The 22660-nt window shown below is 43.6% G+C and overlaps 1 protein-coding gene across 2 annotated transcripts in view; it reads right to left on the bottom strand.

The window, feature by feature from the left end:
• The window catches only part of PANX1 (pannexin 1), a 67681-nt gene that overhangs the window by 25577 nt on the left and 19444 nt on the right, over positions 1–22660 (bottom strand). For both annotated transcript variants that reach the window (XR_004436230.1, XM_033207845.1), the window contains exon 2: positions 2148–2287. Coding sequence is in view for 1 of the 2 variants with exons in the window: in XM_033207845.1 (XP_033063736.1) it covers positions 2148–2287 (140 nt within the window). In the remaining variant the exon portion in view is untranslated. The remainder of the gene's footprint in view (positions 1–2147; positions 2288–22660) is intronic.

Here is a 22660-nt window from a genome sequence, read left to right as displayed (position 1 = left end):
AGTCACTATAGGGTACCACTATGCAAAATGGCAAGCAATAAAGTTGGCACTTGAACAACATGAATTTGAACTACATGGGCCCACTTTTATGGGGCTTCTCTTCTGCCTCTACCACTCCTGATACAGCATGAACAACCTCTCCTCTTTCTCTTCCTCCTCAGCTACTCAACATAAAGACAATGAGGATGAAGACCTGTATGATGTTCTACTTCCACTTAATATTAGGTTGGAGCAAAAGTAATTGTGGGTTTTGCTATTCCTTTTATATATTTATTTAATTACTATTATTTTTTGGAGTCCCACTCTGTCTCCCATGCTGGAGTGATAGTGGTGTGATCTCTTCTCTCTTCAACCTCCACCTCCCGCATTCAAGTGATTCTCCTGCCTCAGCCTCCTGAGTAACTGGGACTATAGGCATGCACCACCATACCTGGCTTTTTTTTTTTTTTGAGATGGAGTTTCACTCTTGTTGCCCAGGCTGGAGTGCAATGGCACGATGTAGGCTCACTGCAACTTCCACTTCCCGGGCTCAAGCGATTCTCCTGCCTCAGCCTCCTGAGTAGCTGGGATTACAGGCGCCTGCTACCATGCCCAGCTAATTTTTGTATTTTTAGTAGAGACGGGTTGGCCAGGCTGGTCTTGAACTCCTGACCTCAAGTGATCTGCTCGCCTCAGTCTCCCAAAGTGCTGGGATTACAGGCATGAGCCACCGTGCCCAGCCATGCCTGTCTAACTTTTGTATTTTTAGTAGAGACGGGGTTTTACCATGTTGTCCAGGCTGGTCTCAAACTCCTGACTTCAGGTGATCCGCCAGCCTCGCCCACCTTGCAATTACTTTTAATGGCAAAACCCATGATTACTTTTGCACCAACTATAAATATATTTTCTTTTCCTTATAATATTCTTAATAACATTTTCTTTTCTCTAGCTTACTTTATTGTAAGAATACAGTATATAATACACATAACATATTAAATATGTGTTAATTGACTGTTTCTGTTATTAGTAAGGCTTCCAGTCAACAGTAGGCTATCAGTAGTTAAGTTTTGGGGGAGTCAAATGTTACACACAAATTTGTGACTTTGCAGAGAGCCAGTGCCCCGACCCCTATATTGTTCAAGGGTCAACTGTAAACAAACAAGAAGGAGAACAAGCCTGAGTCATAGCTCCCTTAAATTATTCCTTTTATGAGGAAGGATTGCTGGAGGTGTGTCTGGCAGCAGGTCAAAGCAGAAGAGAGTCAAACTTTGGCTTTTGGGTTTTTGAAAGCTAAAATTCTGTATTTTCTTCAGCAGAAAAGAATACCAGAAAATACACATTCTATTTGTTTTCACAATGGACAAAAGAAACACTGGTTGAAATTAATGACAGGCTGAAACAAAAAGTCCTACTTTCATAATCACAGAGAAGACCTAATGCAATCACTTCATAACTCAGAGAACATTCTTCTGCACAAATTTGTCAACTGCTGCCTAAAGTCCTCACCGTATCCCCTGCCACCTGCAAGCACAAACCACCACTTCCCTGACGACAGAGCGCCTGACTGTACCCCTTCTCTATGGGAAGTGGAACCCAGACATTGGTGTCTCTTGTGTAGCAATCTCCGTTTCCCTGCAGTATCTGGATCTATCAAAAGCAAAGGGATCCATTCCAAAAGCAGTGATACAGCCAACACCCCCAGAGGGCCTCATCAATAGGCTTTTCGATGCTACAGTAACATATCACCTAGAAGCAACTGAACTCTAGGTCAGTCCTTACTTTCTGCAAGAGACCCTGTGTGTGGTATAAAAGGCGCTAGCTGAGAAGCTATGCATGAATCCTAGCTCTGCCACTCAAAATGTACTAAGAACCTACTATGGGTCAGACATCCTGCTGAGCATTATGATATAAAGGTGACAAGACCCAGAAGGTGCCTGCTATTATAGAGCTAAAACCCAAAGAACACTTCTGTTGCCCCATTGTGCTAAATGACGGTGCCTACACCAAGTCATTTCAGAGGTTCTTTTTGACTATAAGGTGCTACAGTTTTACATCGTGATATAGCCCTGGTTGGCTACAATATCTGTGTGGTCTTTGGCAGTCTCCCTAGGACTTAGTTTCCTTATCTATAAAGCAAACAGTTTCTATTTGGAAATGTCTTCCTTTACCTTATGCAGCCACAGTGGGAGGTTTCCAGAATCGCTCTGCAGTGAGTTCTGCTGCTGAACAGCAGCCCAGCAATATGAATCCACAAAGGCAGCCTGACGCCAGGAGAAAGAACTTGGAGAGAAACAGCTTATCTGTGTACCTGAGAAGCAAAACAGATAGTTTACAATGAATGAAAACACAGCTACCTGGACCCTTGTCCCCATGTCACATGTTTTTAGTTTTTTAGTTTTGTCTAAGTTAGGGAGCACCAGGACAGGAGGTGGAGACATTAGGACAGAACTAAAAATAAACACCCAAGTTCTTATTAAAACAAAAGATCGCAGAGTGGTTTTGGCCAACACTGGTCATGATGGCAGCTTGGCCTCAGTTGGGGAAAAATTCTTAAAAGAAATAGAACTACCATACAAAGAAAAAGGAAGCAGGAAAAGAACCAGACCTAAAATGCACGAGGCAAGCATGGAGAGAGGTGGTTTAGTTTGGAGCAAGGATTGAGAAAAAGGAAAGGTTATGTGGGAGGGTCAGTGAGGCACTTGAATGCAGAAAATTGGACTAAAAAAAGTTCTTTTAGAACAAAGAAGCAAAGAACTATTAGCCTGAGGAAGAGAAAGCTGAAGGGAACATTTGGTAATAGAACACTGGATGGGAAATCAGTGGTTTTCTACCTCCTCTAACACTAAAGAAGAAACAGGCCTAAACTGCAGCCCAAGTTGTTTACATCAGGAAGGGAAATGCTCAAGACCGCAAACCTCCCAACAGCAGATGGGCGCTAGATGGAGAATGGGAAGACCTGGGTCCTGTCAGGGCTCTGCCATTTACTCGCTCTTCTGGGAAGGGACTCTGGGACTTGGTTTTCTCCTCTGCAAATTGAAGACTACACCTCTCTGTAGATGCTACTGTCACATCTGTAAAACCTACCATTTGGAAGACTCTTTGTGCTCCAGACACACACAGGCCATGGAGGGAAACTGACCAACAGGATTGTAAGGCTCAGGCAGAGCCGTGTCCTCCCGTTCCCACCAGTAGTAGCACAGGTGTTGGCGCTAAGCCTTGCCTGGCCCAGCCCTGATCCCCTGTCCCCACCTGGCACATTCAAGGGTGTGTGTGTCACAGGCATAGGGGTCAGAGCTAAGGCTCCATGACAGGCACACTCTCTTCCACATCCAACACAGCCTGGGAGTGTGCTCAGTGACTGGACTCTGACGCGAGTCATATTTAAATTTGACTCTGCCACTCTCAGCAGGGTGAGTCACAGCTGGTAAGTCACTAACTTTCCAAAGCCTGGGATCTCTAAAATAAGAATGACATTAATAGTGTATCCACATTACAGATTTGTTGTGGTGACTACAAAAAAAACAAAACAAAACAAAACAAAAACTTGCTGCAGCACTTGCTAGGGTGTCTGGTTCCCAGAAGTTGCTGAATTAGTGTTACATTTTCTAGATGAAGTAGCAAGCGGATTCTCGTATTGCCTTAAAGACTGGGATGTGCCTACCATTCTCCCTTCCCACCCTATGGAGCAGGGATAGGGACAGTGGAAAGATACCAAGCTGGACTTCCCTAATCCCTGGCACATAAAAGGCCTCAACACTCATCTTTGCCTGGGGAGCGGGTGGCCTTTATGCTCATGGTACAAGACATAAGTGGTGGGGATGTTGTCAGGAGAGTGTATTCTTGTGGTAGGAGTGGTGTGTGGCAAGGCCCTGAGCACTTCTTCCCCATCAGAGACTTGTGCAGCCACAGACATCAAGAAAGGACTTCTTAGCAAAAGCCTTTGCAGGAAATCATCATGAAAAGTCACAAACATCAGCAAGTGTTCTATAAAGAGGTAGTTCTTGCCATTCAAGAACGGCTTAAATATGAGTGGGGGACAGGTAAGATATCTCAAGGTCCCTTCTGACTCTCTTATCCCATTAAACTTAAGTTCTTAGATTTTATTAAAAAAAAAAAAAAAATGAGTAGTCCAGACAGCAAAGGACTTGGAGCTAAGCTCACACAGCTCCTGCATCAGTGTGAAACACTTCCTAAGCCAACCACCTACCAAGGCTTGTGAGGGCAACAGCAAATACCCGAGGGGATAGGCAGTCCTCAGGTTATAATCGGATGGTTTCTGGTAAGGTTGTTGATAAGCTGCTTGCTTGGGAACATCTGTCCGAGTACTTACTCATGAAAATGAATAATGCTGTTATGATTTCACAAAAGCCTGCCTGGCCCAGAATGTTCCTTAGGCAAAGTCCTCACAATGCAAGTATCCAACATTTATTAACATTCTTTCTATAGGAAAGAGTGCTTCAAGTTCTATATTGGGATCTTGAGGACCTCCCCCTCAAGGCAGCGGTAGAAACTCCTGGAGCAGAAATAACTACCCTTTTTTTTTTTTTGACATGGAGTCTCGCTCTGTTGCCCAGGCTAGAGTGCAGTGGCACGATCCCAGCTCACTGCAAGATCCACCTCCCGGATTCACACCATTCTCCTGCCTCAGCCTCCCGAGTAGCTGGGACTACAGGCGCCCGCCACCACGCCCAACTAATTGTTTGTATTTTTAGTGGAGACGGGGTTTCACCGTGTTAGCCAGGATGGTCTCGATCTCCTGACCTTGTGATCCGCCCGCCTCGGCCTCCCAAAGTGCTAGGATTACAGGCGTGAGCCACCGTGCCCGGCCATAACTATACTTTTTATACCAAAGCTTTTGCAAAAGAGGAAGAAGGAAAATATAACAGAGAGAGGAGGGCAGAAACATGTGACGCTCTTAATAAAAAGTCTTCATCTGGAATGGAAAGTCAGAAGAAAAGGCAGTGGGCAACTCATATTCACTAGACACCAACCAGCCCTTTAAATCATTACCTCATTTAAGCCTCACAACCAAGTGGAGAGACAGATCATTATCTTCCTTTTCCCCTGGAGTAAACCAAAGCTCCAAGTAGTTCAGTAATCCCCTTCCCAAGCTAGTGAATGGTAGCAGCATTCATTTAAATCTGTATCCAACTCCCAGTTTCTCTCAGCACTCCTCTCTAAGCCAGTCACCACTGCAAGGCCACCCTGGAGGAGCTCCTGGGGACCAGGGCTTTGTTGGAATGGGGGTGGTCTAAGTAGGTGGTTCCTCCAAGTGGCCGGGAAGGGGAGAGCTTCCTGGGAAGGGTCAAGGGCATACCTAGAAAAAGAACACACCAATCCCTAGGTATTGGGTATTCCCAGGCCAGAAATGGGAAACAAAGTCAAGGACGTCAGGAGCCAGCCAGGGAGGGGCAGGCAACAAATGGGGAGAAAAGAGCAGGAGTGAAGAGGGGGGCAAAGCAGGAGGGTACAGGGGACCGGCACAGCTGGGCTCTGGGCCCACACCTTCACCCAGGCTGCCTAAAGGCACCTAAAGGCAGCAGGTTAGGGTGATCAGCTGCTGCCATGGGGCCAGGAAGCTTGGGACAGGGACCATCAGGATGCATTTTTTCAAATGTACTTCCATATCCTCTATCTCATTTACTCTTCAAGATAATATTGGGAGGTAAACACATTAGATCTTCATGTGTTTTCCACGTAGTCTCTGAGTCAGAAGGGCTTCCAGTCTCTCCCTTCTCTACCTGTTTAAATTGTTGCCAAGTTATTCACCCTAGAGCTCAGTTCTATCTTGCCACTCCTGGGGCTCAACATTTTTCAGTGGTTCCCCACTGTCTGGGTTACAAATCCAAATCAACGCTCCAATCCAACTCAATGAAGGCTGTGGCTTGTACAGGCCTGATATGCACTCAGATCTATGCCTGACGTGATCCTCTCTGCCCGGAGGCCCTGTCGCCATTACCTGCTTGTTAAGTCAATGCCCCATACACACCACCTTCCTCAATGGCTCATCTTTCAAAGCACTGTTCAGGCATCACCCACTTCACAAAGCTTCCTCCCCACTGACTTTCCACAGCGCTTTTCTGCACATCTTTAAATCAGAGATGTGCAGATAATCACTTTGAACCATGTTGCATAGACACCCACATATGTCCCATCTCCTCTAGTACTAGCTCAAGGTTTTACAGACAAGACATACTCTGTCTCTGAACGTCATGCACCATCGTGTACCAAGTAACATCTGTCTGATGCTTTGAAAGTTTCAAAGTACTATCATAAACACTATCTCAATTAATGTTAAAGTATCCCCCAAAGATATCACTGTCCAACTCGATAGCTGAGAAAAGAGAATCCCATGAGATTCCCAGCCACAGCCCCATGCTGTCTACCACGGTGTGTCAGCTTAACAAGTGTGTGCTACAATTTCTAGGGAACAGACTTTGCAAGATATGCACTGCCTTTTATTACTGTACAGGAAAGAAAAGAGTGTCAGGTTTATGCCAAGAATAACAAAGAATACTACTTCCACTTGGCTGAGAGTGCAGAGGCAGCTGTGGGCTTTACATTTATGTGCGTCTGGCCAAATATAATAAAAGATCACCAGGAGAAAACATGTGCTCACAAGGCCCAGAGGAAGTAGCCACAACATCCACTAAATAAGCAATCCATGCCACAGACATCTCCCCATCCACCCTCCTCCAGGTGCCTTGACCTGGAGCCTAGGGTGCTGGTCACACCTTCTGCCTGAGCAGCAGCGCAGGTGGCTCTTGGTGTAGCATAGACCTGTACCTATAGCTGATTAGAGAGTAACACAGCCTAAAGAGAAATAGGACTGGGGCTGGGGTAAGCAAGCCAGAGGTTTCTCAAAGACACCACGGCGGGATGCTTCCCCATTCTTGTTCCACTTCAGCGGAGGGCTTTGGCTTACTTTTGCTATGATCTACGCCCCCATTTTTTTTTGTTCCTCTCTTTTAATATGCTTGCTTTCATTCTCATGCATTACTAACATGGGGTTAGGTCCTGCACCTAGGCAGGAGAAGAGAACTAACCCTTGCTGTGTACTTTCACCCCCATTTTATTTTATATTATTTTATTTTTTATTATACTTTAAGTTCTAGGGTACCTGTGCACAACATGCAGGTTTGTCACATATGTTTACTAGTGCCATCTTGGTGTGCTGTACCCATTAACTCATTTTCATTAGGTATATCTCCTAATGCTATCCCTCCCCCCAAACCCCAATCCATGACAGGCCCCAGTATGTAGTGTCCCACTCTGTGTCCAAGTGTTCTCATTGTTCAATTCCCACCTATGAGTAAGAACATGTGGTGTTTGGTTTTCTATCCTTGCAATAGTTTGCTCAGAATGATGGTTTCCAGCTGCATCCATGTCCCTACAAAGGACATGAACTCATCCTTTTTTATGGCTGCATAGTAAGTATTCCATGGTGTATATGTGCCACATTTTCTTAATCCAGTCTCTCACTGATGGACATTTGGGTTGATTCCAAGTCTTTGCTATTGTGACTAGTGCCACAATAAACATACGTGTGCATGTGTCTTTATTGCAGCATGATTTATAATCCTTTGGGTATATACCCAGTAATGGGATGGCTGGGTCATATGGTACTTCTAGTTCTAGATCCTTGAGGAATCGCCACACTGTTTTCCATAATGGTTGAACTAGTTTACAGTCCCACCAAAAGTATAAAAGTGTTCCTATTTCTCCACATCCTCTCCAGCACCTGTTGTTTTCTGACTCTTTAATGCTCGCCATTCTAACTGGTGTGAGATGGTATCTCATTGTGGTTTTGATTTGCATTTCTCTGATGGCTAGTGATGTAGAGCATTTTTTCATGTGTCTATTGGCTATATGAATGTCGTCTTTTGAGAAGTGTCTGTTCATATCCTTTACCCACATTTTGATGGGGTAGTTTGATTTTTTCTTGTCAATCTGTTTAAGTTCTTTGTAGATTCTGGATACTAGCCCTTTGTCAGATGAGTAGATTGCAAAAATTTTCTCATTCCGTAGGTTGCCTGTTCACTCTGATGGTAGTTTCTTTTGCTGTGCAGAAGCTCTTTAATTAGATCTCATTTCTCAATTTTGGCTTTTGTTGCCATTGCTTTTGGTGTTTTAGACATGAAGTCCTTGCCCACGCCTATGTCCTGAACGGTATTGGCTAGGTTTTCTTCTAGGGTTTTTATGGTTTTAGGTCTAACATTTAAGTCTTTAATCCATCTTGAATTAATTTTTGTATAAGGCGTAAGGAAGGGATCTAGTTTCAGCTTTCTACATATGACTAGCCAGTTTTCCCAGCACCATTTATTAAATAGGGAATCCTTTCCCCTTTTCTCGTTTTTGTCAGGTTTGTCAAAGATCAGATGGTTTTAGATGTGTGGTATTATTTCTGAGGGCTCTATTCTGTTCTGTTCCATTGGTCTAAATCTCTGTTTTGGTACCAGTACCATGCTGTTTTGCTTACTGTACCCTTGTAGTATAGTTTGAAGTCAGGTAGCATGATGACTCCAGCTTTGTTCTTTTGGCTTACGATTGTCTTGGCAATGCGGGCTCTTTTTTGTTTCCACATGAATTTTAAAGAAATTTTGAAGAAAGTCACTGGTAGCTTGATGGGGATGGCATTGAATCTATAAATTACCTAGGACAGTATGGCCATTTTCATGATATTGATTCTTCCTATCTATGAGCATGGAATATTCTTCCATTTGTTTGTGTACTCTTTTATTTCATTGAGCAGTGGTTTGTAGTTCTCCTTGAAAAGGTCTTTTACATCCCTTGTAAGTTGGAATCCCAGGTATTTTATTCTCTTTGAAGCAACTGTGAATGGGAGCTCATTTATGATTTGGCTGTTTCTCTGTTATCGGTGTATAAAAATGCTTGTGATTTTTGCACATTGATTTTGTTTCCTGAGACTTTGCTGAAGTTGCTTATCAGCTTAAGGAGATTTGGGGCTGAGACAATAGGGTTTTCTAAATATACAATCATGTCATCTGCAAACAGGGACAATATGACTTCCTCTTTTCCTAATTGAATACCCTTTATTTCTTTCTCCTGCCTGATTGCCCTGGCCAGAACTTCTAACACTATGTTGGATAGGAGTGGTGAGAGAGGACATCCCTGTCTTGTGTCAGTTTTCGAAGGGAATGCTTCCAGTTTTTGCCCATTCAGTATGATATTGGCTGTGGGTTTGTCAAAAATAGTTCTTATTATTTTGAGATACGTCTCATCAATATGTAGTTTATTGAGAGTTTTTAGCATGAAGGGCTGTTGAATTTGTCAAAGGCCTTTTCTGCATCTATTGAAATAATCATGTGATTTTTGTCTTTGGTTCTGTTTATATGATGGATTATGTTTACTGATTTGCATATGTTGAACCAGCCTTGCATCCTAGGGATGAAGCCAACTTGATCGTGGTGGATAAGCTTTCTGATGTGCTGCTGGATTCAGTTTGCCAGTATTTTACTGAGGATTTTTCCATCGATATTCATCAGGGATATTGGTCTAAAATTCTCTTTTTTTGTTGTGTCTCTGCCAGCCTTTGGTATCAGGATGATGCTGGCCTCATAAAATGAGTTAGGGAGGATTCCCTCTTTTTCTACTGATTGGAATAGTTTCAGAAGGAATGGTACCAGCTCCTCTTTGTACCTCTGGTAGAATTCAGCTGTGAATCCATCTGGTCCTGGACTTTTTTTGGTTGGTAGGCTCTTAATTATTGCCTCAATTTCAGAGCCTGTTACTGGTCTATTCAAGGATTCAACTTCTTCGTGGTTTAGTCTTGGGAGGGTGTATGCGTCCAGGAATATATCCGTTTCTTCTAGATTTTCTAGTTGATTTGCATAGAGGTGTTTATAGTATTCTCTGATGGCAGCTTGTATTTCTGTGGGATCGGTGGTGATATCCCCTTTATCATTTTTTATTGTGTCTATTTGATTCTTCTCTCTTTTCTTCTTTACTGGTCTTGCTAGTGGTCTATTTTGTTGATTTTTTCAAAAAGCAGCTCCTGGATTCATTGCTTTATGAATCTGAGTGGTCTTGTACTGGGTGCATATATATTCAGGATAGTTAGCTCTTCTTGTTGAATTGATCCCTTTACCATTATGTAATGGCCTTCTTTGTCTCTTCTGATCTTTGTTGGTTTAAAGTCTGTTTTACAGAGACTAGGATTGCAACCCCTGCTTTTGTTTGTTTTCCATTTGCTTGGCAGATCTTCCTCCATCCCTTTATTTTGAGCCTATGTGCATCTCTGCACATGAGATGGATCTCCTGAATACAGCACACTGATGGGTCTTGACTCTTTATCCAATTTGCCAGTCTGTGTCTTTTAATTGGAGCATTTAGCCCATTTACATTTAAGGTTAATATTGTTATGTGTGAATTTGATCCTATCATTATGATGTTAGCTGGTTATTTTGCTTGTTAGTTGATGCGTTTCTTCCCAGCATCAATGGTCTTTACATTTTGGCATGTTTTTGCAGTGGCTGGTACTGGTTGTTCCTTTCCATGTTTAGTGCTTCCTTCATGAGCTCTTGTAAGGCACGGCTGGTGGTGACAAAATCTCTCATCATTCGCTTGTCTGTAAAGGTTTTTATTTCTCCTTCACTTACGAAGCTTAGTTTGGCTGGATATGAAATTCTAGGTTGAAAATTATTTTCTTTAAGAAGGTTGAATATTGGCCCCCACTCTCTTCTGGCTTGTAGAGTTTCTGCCGAGAGATCTGCTGTTAGTCTGATGGGCTTCCCTTTGTGGGTAATTCTCTCTGGCTGCCCTTAATCTTTTTTCCTTCATTTCAACTTTGGTGAATCTGACAATTATGTGTCTTGGAGTTGCTCTTCTCGAGGAACACCTTTTTGGCATTCTCTGTATTTCCCGAATTTGAATGCTGGCCTGCCTTGCTAGGTTGGGGAAGTTCTCCTGGATAATATCCTGAAGAGTGTTTTCCAACTTGGTTCCATTCTCCCTGTCCCTTTCAGGTACACCAATCAGACGTAGATTTGGTCTTTTCACATAGTCCCATACTTCTTGGAGGCTTTGTTCATTTCTTTTTACTCTTTCTTCTCTAAACTTCTCTTCTCACTTCATTACATTCATTTGATCTTCAATCACTGATACCCGTTCTTCCAGTTGATCGAATCAGCTACTGAAGCTTTTGCATGCATCACGTAGTTCTCGTGCCATGGTTTTCAGCTCCATCAGGTCATCTCTACGCTGTTTATTCTAGTTAGCCATTTGTCCAATCTTTTTTCAAGGTATTTATCTTCTTTGTGATGGGTTCGAACATCCTCCTTTAGCTCAGAGAAGTTTGTTACTACCGATCTTCTGACGCCTTCTTCTCTCAACTTGTCAAAGTCATTCTCTGTCCAGCTTTGTTCTGTTGCTGGCAAAGAGCTGTGTTCCTTTGGAGGAGAAGAGGTGCTCTGATTTTTAGAATTTTCAGCTTTTCTGCTCTGGTTTCTCCCCACCTTTGTGATTTTATCTACCTTTGGTCTTTGATGATGGTGACATACAGATGCAGTTTTGGTGTGGATGTCCTTTCTGTTTGTTAGTTTTCCTTCTAACAGTCAGGACCCCCAGTTGCAAGTCTGTTGGAGTTTGCTGGAGGTCCACTCCAGACCTTTTTTGCCTGGGTATCACCAGCCGAAGCTGCAGAACAGCAAATATTGCAGAAAGGCAGATGTTGCTGCCTGATCGTTCCTCTGGAAGCTTCGTGTCAGAGGGCACCCGGCCGTATGAGGTGTCAGTCGGCCCCTACTGGGAAGTGCCTCCCAGTTAGGCTACTCAGGGGTCAGGGACCCACGTGAAGAGGCAGTCTGTCCATTCTCAGATCTCAAACTCCGTGCTGGGAGAACAACTACTCTCTTCAAAACTGTCAGACAGGGACATTTAAGTCTGTAGAAGTTTCTGCTGCCTTTTGTTCAGCTATGCCCTGCCCCCAAAGGTGGAGTCTACAGAGGCAGGCAGGCCTCCTTGAGCTGCTGTGGGCTCCACTCAGTTCGAGCTTCCCAGCCACTTTATTTACCTACTCAAGCCTCAGCAATGGCGGATGCCCTGCCCCCAGCCTTGCTGCCACCTTGTAGTTCAATCTCAGACTGCTGTGCTAGCAGTGAGAGAGGCTCTGTGGGCGTGGGACCCTCTGAGCCAAGCATGGGATATAATCTCCTGGCGTGCTGCTTGCTAAGACCGTTAGAAATGCACAGTATTAAGGTGGGAGTGACCCGATTTTCCAGGTGCCGTCTGTCATGGCTTCCCTTGGCTAGGAAAGGGATTTCCCCGACCCCTTGTGCTTCCCAAGTGAGGCGATGCACTGCCCTGCTTCAGCTCACACTCCCTGGGCTGCACCCACTGTTCAACAAGCACCAGTGAGATGAACCCAGTACTTCAGTTGGAAATGCAGAAGCCACCCGTCTTCTGCATAGCTCACGCTGGGAGATGTAGACTGGCGCTGTTCCTTTTTGGCCATCTTGGAACCTCCACTCACCCCCATAATACAGGTGAGGAAAGTGAGGTGTGAGGCACTGTAATCTCATGGCTAGTGGGTTGTGAAGCTGGGATGTCAACTCAGCTCTCTCTACCTTCTAAACACAAGGAAGAGGAGGTGAAAAGCATAAATTATTAAAGAAATTCAGGTCAGAGATGGAGGGATGAGAAGGAAGGAGCCAGGAGAGAAAATCCTGGGGTTGCTGTTCTGGAGGCACAACGGCAAAACAGAGAATATGATAATGATTATATCAAGTACAATCATTAGCATATACACACTACTTTAAAAGTCTGCAAAATGTTTTTACTTTATAAAACAAAAAGTTGGTTTAATTCACCTTAATGTAAATTGTAGACACATATACCCCATACATATGGGATCCAAGTAGATTATATTACAACCCATAAAGCACCAAACTTGAAAGGTCTGGCTATATTTTAACATTGCCAAAAGATCTGAAAACTACTCTATTATAAATTCTCAGTGAGAACAATCATACAAAGAGGATCCTGAATGTGTGGTATAGAGAAGAGATAGACAGTGGTCAGCTCTGAAAACAAACAGAAAAGCAACAAGCACTCAGAAGGATGAAACAGGTCTGAATTTGTTTAAAGTACCTCTAACCCCAACATAATAAGACCAAATAACGTTTGCCCCGAAGGGTATTCTGGCCCAATACTTATAGTTCCCAACTATCATAAAATACAGTAATGTTACAAGAATCTCAGAATAACTTCTCTTACTAAATACAAGCCAAATTCCTCTCCTTTTACCTTTCCAGCAGACTTCAATCCAAACCCATCTTTAGCTTCAAACACATGAAATTAAATATATTCCGGAAGTCCCAAATTGTCCATTACTGCCTTCACTTTTCCTCTGCGGGAACTGACTCTGAAGCACACGCATGTTTTAAACCAGTGAGAAAATATAAGTACCCTCTGCAGCCCAACCTAAAAAATGGAATTGAAATACTTCTTTTTTTTTTTTTTTCCTTTAAACCACGTTGGTTCACCAGGTCTTTCTTTCCCACAGCTAAGCCTGGCTTTTAAAGAAAACACATCAGGGCTAACACCTGCTCCTTAGCTAAAGCTGGGCATCATCAAATGTTTCCTTTTAAATGAGTTACAAGAAGCCCCAGATGCTTCCCTCCCTATTCCTGTTGAATAGAGCAACAAATAACTCCAGGGCATTTTAGAATGAATGGTTTGCCCCTGTGAGTCCAAAAGATCAGACATGGCACTTTCAAGACAGCACTGCCCTCACCAGACGGAGGGAAGAATTAATAGTCTGTACCTGCCAAACGCATGGTCCAGGGTGTGACCACTCAACCCCACAGCCAAAGAGAACAAACGACCACGCTGCTGGGCCTCAGAAGGCAACCTACGAGGCTTATCTAATTTAATTGGGAATGATGGCGTGAGCAACAGCAGCCTGCTACATGCAGGAACAGAAATGAGGAGGCTGGGCTGCAGATTACAGCCACAAGCAACCACGAAGACAGGATGACACCCACAAGAACCGACAGACAAGAAAACTAAGTAGCAGTTTAAGGGGTTTCCTCTCTGTATTAGCAAGTCCAGTCCCTCGCACACCCACAAGGTCTAAACCACACAAAAAACCCATACAATTCCAATATAAATGTCACCACTGTGTAGTGGAAAAAAAAGTTCATGACCTGGGTACCAGGGAAAAAAAGGCATCAGAAGAACTCAACGGTATATTAAGATGAAAGTACTGGATGTATTTAAACACATATTTTTTACTTTTGTCATTAGATTACAGATGATAAATACAGATTTTCAAACATACAGAAAATAATGTAACAGACACTTAAGAGTTTAAATCAATACTGACATTTTGCTCTATTTACCTCATCTTTTTAAAATTGAATATTTTATTCTGAAAATTTTTTCAGACCTACCAAAAGATTACAAGACTATTACAATGAAATCTGATATACCCAGCACTTAAATTCAACCAGTGTTAACACTCTGCCACACACCCTCTCTCTCTATGCATATATAATATATCCTTTACTTTTCTGAACCACTTAAGAGTTAGTTACAGAGATCTTGACCCTTTATTCTCAAAAGTGTGTATCTTCTAAAACAAGGATATTCTCTTTAAATAATCTAGTGCAATTACCAAAGTTCTTAAAATACCAGATACAAGCAATTATCTATAGTTAGATCTCCCAAACAAGCCTTATAGCAACTGTTTTTATCCAACCAGGATCCAGTCCTGCCCTACACACTGCACTAGTTGTCCTATCTCTGTAGTCACCTTATCCTGGAACGGTTCCACAGTCTTTCTCTGTCATTTGTGACCCTAACGTGTGGCGAGCATCATCTGTTTAATGCAATGTTCCTCAATTTGGGTTTGTCTGATTGTTTCTCCACACTCCAATCCAGGTTCTGCATTGCTGGCAGGAATCCCGAGGAAGGGCTGTGGGTCCTCAGGACAGCACCCCAGGAGCATCGGATTACCCTTCCCCCATAACTAGGCAATGTCAGCTATGGTGGGCACTTAGTCAAGGTGCTGTCTGCTAGGTCTCTTCTGCTGTAAAAGTGCCTTTCCCCCTTTGCAATGGTAAGAGGTCTGTGGAGGGACCCTCGGAGACAGGGTCAACATTGTATCCCAGAACACACTTTCACCCAGTGGTGAATCAAATACTTTGATGTGGTTGCAAAATAAAGTTTTTTTTTCAAACTTGATTCGTTCCTTCTACATATATTAGTTGCAATGGATTAAGAGGAGCTTTCTCTTAATTTTTTACTATCAATATGGACTCATGTAATCCTCTGTTATTCAATATTTTATAATCTATTACTGTTATTCACTATGATGTTCAAATGGTTCCTATCAAACTAGCTCCTGTGTCCTTTGACATGTTCCCCTGTTCCTGAGCAGTCCCATGCATCCTGGTACAAAATGTTCTGGGCTTGTCGTGTACTTTCTGTTTCCACTCCACAACTGACCATTTCCGCAAAGAGCTCTGGGTTCCTTTTGGTAGGTAAAGAAATGTTAAAACCATTATTTGGGTGCTCAACGTGCTCCTTGTTACTAAGATGTCATTGTTCCTAGGCCCTTCAGCAGGAACTAGAAAAGAAATCTTTTATAAAAAATTGTAAATTGAAACAGAAACTTTTACTTCTAATCCACTACCACTGGGTTCTTCTTCATCTTCCCCCATCCCATGTTTGTTCTTTCTTCTTTCACAGTGAGAATCCTGGCTCCCAACAGTATCTATAGTTATTCATTTACTCAATCCCAAACTGTACACAAAATAATTTCAGAATTCTTAAAGCAAAGGTAGTTTCTGATTTTTCATTTTAAAAGGTTTATTCTGGACACTATGTCAGTAACTATCTGGGGTCAAGAACAGAAGCAGAGACCAGACAGGAATCTATTGCAATAACTCAGGAGATGGTATGAAGATACAGTCACAGCACATGTCTGCAAGGAATCTCTTCTGTCACCTCTAGGTCCGAGCCTGGCACAGGCTGAAGATTTTGGTTCCATGAAATGAAGATGAATGCAAAAAGCTAGATAGAAGGCATAAAAGAAAAACAAATATCTCTGCTACACAACTATTGATATGTTCACAAACATGTTCTGCAAAGTCATGAAAATAACAGTGCTTATGGAGCATATAGGTTTGGGGCAGATCACCGGAAAATCCACGCAATTTTTTTTTTTTAACCAAGAGCACTAGAATCCTGATAAAAACACGCTTGCACAATCAAGGGGTATATAAAAAAAGGTTGAGGCTGCCGAGTTACACACGTAAGGACTAAATGCACAAATAGCAGAGAGCACTGTATAATAGCATTTCTAAGATGGAGCACATGGTCAAACAAAGCCAAGGGGAAAGCGGGGGTAGAAGGTGCAGACAGGCCATGGGGGCTGGGTGGAGTGGAGAAGGATGGGCACTGTGGAATGCAAGGCCAGCCCGTAACACAAGCAGCAGCAAGAAACGGCCAGCACCAATCTCCCCAGAAACCTGGTCCTGAGCTCTAGGCCCAAGTTCATTAAAAACCACAGAGCTGACAAGACTAGCCACCTACAGTCAATGGCTGGAGTGTGAGAACCCTACCCAGAGCACCTAAGGCTACTCTGTGTGGAGTTGGAAAGACTGCTGGCAGGGTGGAGGGGACTGGCAGCGTGGCGTTCACCTGGTGGGGACAGAAGCTGGACCCATGGAAGGAAAGGGCCAGATCAAAAAAATGACATCATCAAAAATGTCACAACAGGAATGTGACATGTGAGAGCTGGGAAGTGAATCCTTGCAGCAATCCCAGACTGGTCACATGTTCCCTAGAGGAAATGTGCTTGGTCTTGGTTTTTGCATTATAAGAAATGAATGATGGAAAAAAATGGGGGGGGGAGGGAAGAGGGATTGACTTCAGAAAAATGTTAAAAGAACAGACTATTTAAGGTCAAGGGGTAGCTTTAATAGATTTCTTCAAGCAGAAGAAGGGTTAGAACAAAATTACCCTTCAGCTGGTCTTCACTGACACAAAGGCCTAATGTGCATGATACAAGTGGAAATCCAGTTAGATATGGGTGAGGAGGACTGGGCACCATGGGTCACCCCTATAATCCCAGCACTTTGGGAGGATTGCTTGAGGCCAGGAGTTTGAGACCAGTCTGGGCAATAAAGTGAGACCCCGTCTCTACAAAAAATTTAAAAATTAGCTAGGCGTGGTGGCATGTGCCTGTGGTCCCAGCTACATCGGAGTCTGAGGCAGGAGGATCACTTGAGCCCCAGAGGTCAAGGCTGCGGCGAGCCGTGTTCACACCACTACACTCCAGTCTGGGCAATATAGAGAGACACTGTCTCAAAAAAAAAAAAAAAAAAAGATACGGAGAAGGCACTTTTAGCTTAAAGGGGAAAAGTTAGGTAAATCTTCTATAAATAGAGGTTCTCTGGAGTCTTTATTCCTGAATGTTGCTTTAAAAAAGATTCTATTATATTCAACAGACATTCGGTTTTCTCTTTTACTTCCCAGCAACTTAACCTCTCTGAGGTTTTCTCATTAGTAAAACCTCACAGAATTCCTATGAGGGTTAAATAAAATGTCTGCTATAGTACCAGCACACAGTAAGAATTCAGTAAATAGGAACTAGTATTTTTATTTCTTTGTCAGGCACCATAGTAAGCACTGGAGATAGAAGAACGGAGGGCTCCCTTGTCACATCCTCTATTATTTTCTTCTGTGCACTCATCATGAATTTCATATTCATTTGTTTACCCATCTGTCTTTTCGTCTAAAATACTAGAGCAAACACATCATGAAAGCAGGCCTCCTTGGATAACCGGGATGTTAGATTTAAAGGGGCCACAGCCTGAAACTAGATCCAACTTCATTTAGTCCTTTTGCATCAACTCTCCTTCAAAGATGCCTTTTAAAAGCTGGGTTTTGTAGTTCTTGCAACAAAGAAATCCTTTTGTGCAGGACAAGGCCTTGAGTGTTTAAATTCAGTACTGAATCAAAGATTAGTGACTCTGGCAACACGAAAAGGACTTACAATGACTGTTACTATTATGTAGACAACTGGTCATGAGACCTCTTTGCAAACAAGGGCATTCTAAATAGACAAAAACCCAAGACAGATGCAGATGCTAGAATGGCAAATGCTTTTTCAAGGAACCCCAAAAAAGAAAAGGACACTCACACTTTTTCATCGGAGATGGGTATTTAACGCCACACGGCCTTTGTGCCAGCAGCACGCTCTCCCCAGGGCTCCATTCTTCCCATTTCTACATGGGGCAACAGAGCACAGGTATTCTCCCTAAGGCACTCAGCTCAACAGTGTGGAGCTTAACCCAAAAAGCATTCACTGGGTACCTACTATGTACATGGTACCATATGCAATGCAAGGGATTCAAAGATAAAGAAGACATGGTCCCGGCCCTCCAAGGACGTACAGTCCGGTGGAGGCGGTCAAGGATATAAACCACCAATTATTGTAGATGAAAACAAATCACATAAGGGTAATGGCTGAACCATGACAAATGCTCATATTCAAAGGAGGAGAGGAGGGGACCCAGGCTGGGAAAACAGCACAAGCAAATACTGAGTCTTTAAAACTGACAGCCCATTTAGGACAGGAAGCAGACCACTGTGCCCAGAGCACACAGTCAAGCTGGGGTCAGATAAAGGACATCCTGGGGTGGCAGGCTGGTAAGTCCAGACTTAAATTTATGAGTAAAGGCAAGGAGGGTTTGGCAGGTGAGGGTGGGGAGCCGTGCTTTACGTTTTCAAGTCCCCAGTGGTGCTATAATCCATACACCCACGTTCCTAATGACCAGCTTAGGCTGCGGTGCTGAACCGAGGGTGAGGTTGGTGGTGGCACTTAACAGACTAGGAACGCTCCCCAGCAGGAATCCAAGGGATGGGGAAGATAATCCCAGGGCAGCAGAGCCGGAGACCCAGGACAAACCAGCAGCTTCTGAGCTGGGCTGTGAGCTTGCCCCATGCAGTCCTGTTTCCCTCAGACATACGACAGGAAGGGGCAGAGAGCACACAGCAGTGCCTGAGAACCCAGGCTCTGGAAAGAATAATGCACTCCAGCCCCACTCTGTGTGCCCCAGACACATTCCCCAACCCCAGCAGCCCCAGGTCCTCACCTGCCAAAGGGTCAAAACAGGATTAGGGGATGTTTAGCAGCTAACCTGAGGTGAGTGCTTCCTACGTCCCAGACACTGTTCCAGTGCTTCACGTGCTAATTTATTTAATTCTCACCCTGTGACGCAGGTGAGAAGTCTATCACTGCCCCATTTACTGACAAGGAGGCTAGGCACTGAGAAATTCCAGAATTCGTCCAAGGTCTCACGATGAATGTGTGCTGTGCCAGAACTGGAACCCAGGAAGTCTGGCTTTATAACTCACGCCTTAATCACTATTCCACACAGTCTCTCAAAAATGAAAATCTATTTTGAAGGATTGGTGCTGGGAAAAATATCATGCTTAAAGGACCTAGCCACAAGGTCATTCATTGACTGGGGCTAATATACGGTGGCTGTTAGTTAACACTGGTCCTAAGGACAGCAGGGGAAGGCACCAAGAGTGAATGCCTGCGTGCAGTGGGGCCTCAGCAGTGTTTCCCCTTGGGACACCCACTGCTTTGGCTGTCTACCTCCAGGGCTCTGGCCAGGCCCCTAGGGACTTCTCACAGGCCCTCAGCAGACAGGACTTCCTGTTCTGCCAGGTACTGAAAGCCAACTGCTAGGACCCATCTAGGACTAGGCACCCACACCAGACCTGACCCACAGCTGCCAGGCACAGCCCTCCTCCTTACCATACACTGGGCTGGCCTGGCTTGGAAAGCTGTCATGAAGCCTCAGAGCAGACTCACTGATGTGACCAGCTCAGGTCCCTCCCAAATCAGCTCCAGCATCCCTGGTGCCAAGCAAGTCACTCACTTAGATTGCTGAGCTTCAGTTTCCCTGCTCATAGTTCTAATATTTTATAACTGTAATTTACCTAGGTATCTACTCACATGTAAAAACATGTAAAAACAGGAGGGAGGAATCGGGCATGCCTATGGAGCTCCCAGTAAAGGCTCCTGATACATTTTTAGGAAATAAAGTACCACAATGGATTCCAAGATACACAGTCATGCACCATACAACAGTGTTTCAGTCAATGAGGGATTGTGTATAAAATGGTGGTACTGTAAGATTGTAATGCCATATTTTTACTAGAGTAAAAATATTTTCTATGTTTAGGTATCTTCAGATACACAAATACTTACCATTGTGTTACAACTGCCTACAGTATTCACAAGTCTGCAGTCTAAAAACAAAACTATGCCATCTAGGTTTGTGTGTTTGCTCTGGTGTTTGCACAACAATGAAATTGCGAGATGACTCATTTCTCAGAATGTATCCCATTGTTAAAGAATGCTCTATTAGTCAAGGTTCTCTAAAGGGACGGAACTAATGGAACAGATATACACGTATAAAGGAAAGTTTATTAACTCACACGATCACAAGGTCCCACAATAGGCTGCCTGCAGGCTGAGGAGGAAAGAATCAGTCTGAGTTCCAAAACTGAAGAACTTGGAGTCTGATGTTTGAGGGCAGGAAGCAGCCAGCACAGGAGAAAGATGTAGGCTGGGAGGGTTGGCCAGTCTCTCTTCACATTTTTCTGTCTGCCTATATTCTAGCCTTGTTGGTAGTTGATTAGATTGTACCCACCCAGATTAAGGGTGGGTCTGCCTTTCCCAGCCCACTGATTCAAATGTTAATCTTTTTTCAGTATTAACCATCACAGATGCATGACTGTGTAAACAGTGCCGATCCTCCAAGCTCACACAAGTCAGTAAGCCGAAACTTACTGAAATAGCTCCTCATTCACCTTCCACATCCGCTTCTGGTTCTGTCTAATCCATCTTCCATGAAGTATCTGGGGTGAGATTTTTAAAATGTGTATTCGATCATGTCACTCACAGTTAGAAGCCCTACAGCTGCTCACTGGATAACTCTAAAATCCAAATCCCGCAAAGCCCTCCTTGATCAGACCCCTGACTGTCTCTCTAATCACTTTATACCACTCACTCTTCTCCCTACTCAGGAGGTTCCAGAAACACTGATTCTCTTTCAGATTCTCCAAGAAGGCATTTTCATTTTTCCCCAAGAGGCTTCACAATGCTAGGGATGACACAGCTGGAGTGCTGCTTCCTCAGCAAGCCACCCCCAAGGCCCCATCCGGGTGAGGCTTCCTCGCCATGGCACTTGTTCCAAAGCTCTGATCACAGCCAGAGTTCCGAAATGACTGAGGAGCTGTCTCCCCTGCGAGGCTACGAGCTCCCAGGACCAAGACTGCCTTCTTCACCATGGGACCCTAGCGTACAGCAGAATGCTCAATGCATACATTTCCGATGAAGGAGAACATGAATGAACGTAGACAACAAATGAAAAAGAATCATTACCATCAGGCAGGCATGAGCTCTAGTGCCCACATCAGAAGTGCACTGGAGTGCATCTTGATAACGATGCCCTCCAATGTTACAGGGAACACTGATCCCAAGGCGAGTTGCCTTCTGGCCACACATGCTCCTTGCAGCTCTTCCTTGCTGTTAAGCAGTAAGTATCCTAAGAATGTGCCTTCAGTTCTTAAAAGGGCATCATTTTTCTGTTCCATTATTCATGTCAATGTGTGCAACAAAGAAAATCCGCTGAGAATATAAAGGCTTAGAATGCTTATTGAAAAGGCATGAGGCCTTATTAAGAAGAATGTCAAGATCATCGGCCTCTGGACTCTCCCTTTTCTAAGGACACTGGGGACAGCAAGTCCTAGTTGCCATCAGTCAATGGCATCCCAGCGGAGCCTCCAGAGCCCGCTAAATGGCACCTGAATCTGAGTGGGAGCTGGAGAGAAGCGTGAGGCCTCTGTCTCAGCTTTGTTGGAGGCTCACAATTTTGCAAAGCACCTTCATGTTGTAGAAGGTTAATTTACACTAGTTCAGCATCAACCAACATTTATTGAATACCAAGTACGTGTCAGGCTTCTTTCTACATATTATCTTATTAAAAGGGTTTCTGCAAATGAACCATCTGGTATTGTCAGGGAGGAAATGTAAATCTCACCAACCAAGGGTACAGCCAAATAAGAATGTCTCTCTCCAAAAAATAACTTTCCCACAGGGCAGCGGCTATGCTTTTTGAAAACTTAAGAACCCTTACATTAAATCATGAAATGCAGAGCAGATGTTAACATTTGAAAGAAAGATTTTTTTAGCAGACAATTTCACATTTCCTAATAAATAATATTTGCTAGTTGACTAAATTTAAACAGGAAACAGAGCTCAGAAGTGAAACAACTAGGGTTTTTTTTTTTAAACCTTTTAGCTTAAAAAAATTGATTTAAAAATAGTTAAGATGGATTTCAGAACGAAGGGGTATTTCATAAGCCAAGGAAAACAAGTTGAGATCTATCAGTCTCTCTAGGATGAAACGTCCCAGGCCAAAGGGTGGGCACTGGGGAGGGAGGGGACAGTCACTAGACATCGCCAAGTGTCACAGCGAGCCCAGAAATGTGTGTCTCATGAAATTCTAGTGTAAATATGGAACTACAAGCTAAAACAGTGAGATGCCATTTTAACCATTAAGAATGGCAAATTTAAAACTCTGAAACTATTAAGCATTGGTAAAGAAGTGGGGCAGAGGGTCTGGCCCGTGTT

Source organism: Trachypithecus francoisi, unplaced genomic scaffold (genome assembly GCF_009764315.1).
Source record: "Trachypithecus francoisi isolate TF-2019V2 unplaced genomic scaffold, Tfra_2.0 Lachesis_group8, whole genome shotgun sequence".
Taxonomy (NCBI): Eukaryota; Metazoa; Chordata; class Mammalia; order Primates; family Cercopithecidae; genus Trachypithecus; species Trachypithecus francoisi.
Note: the sequence above shows the minus strand (reverse complement) of the source record. Positions and strands in the feature narration are given on the sequence as shown.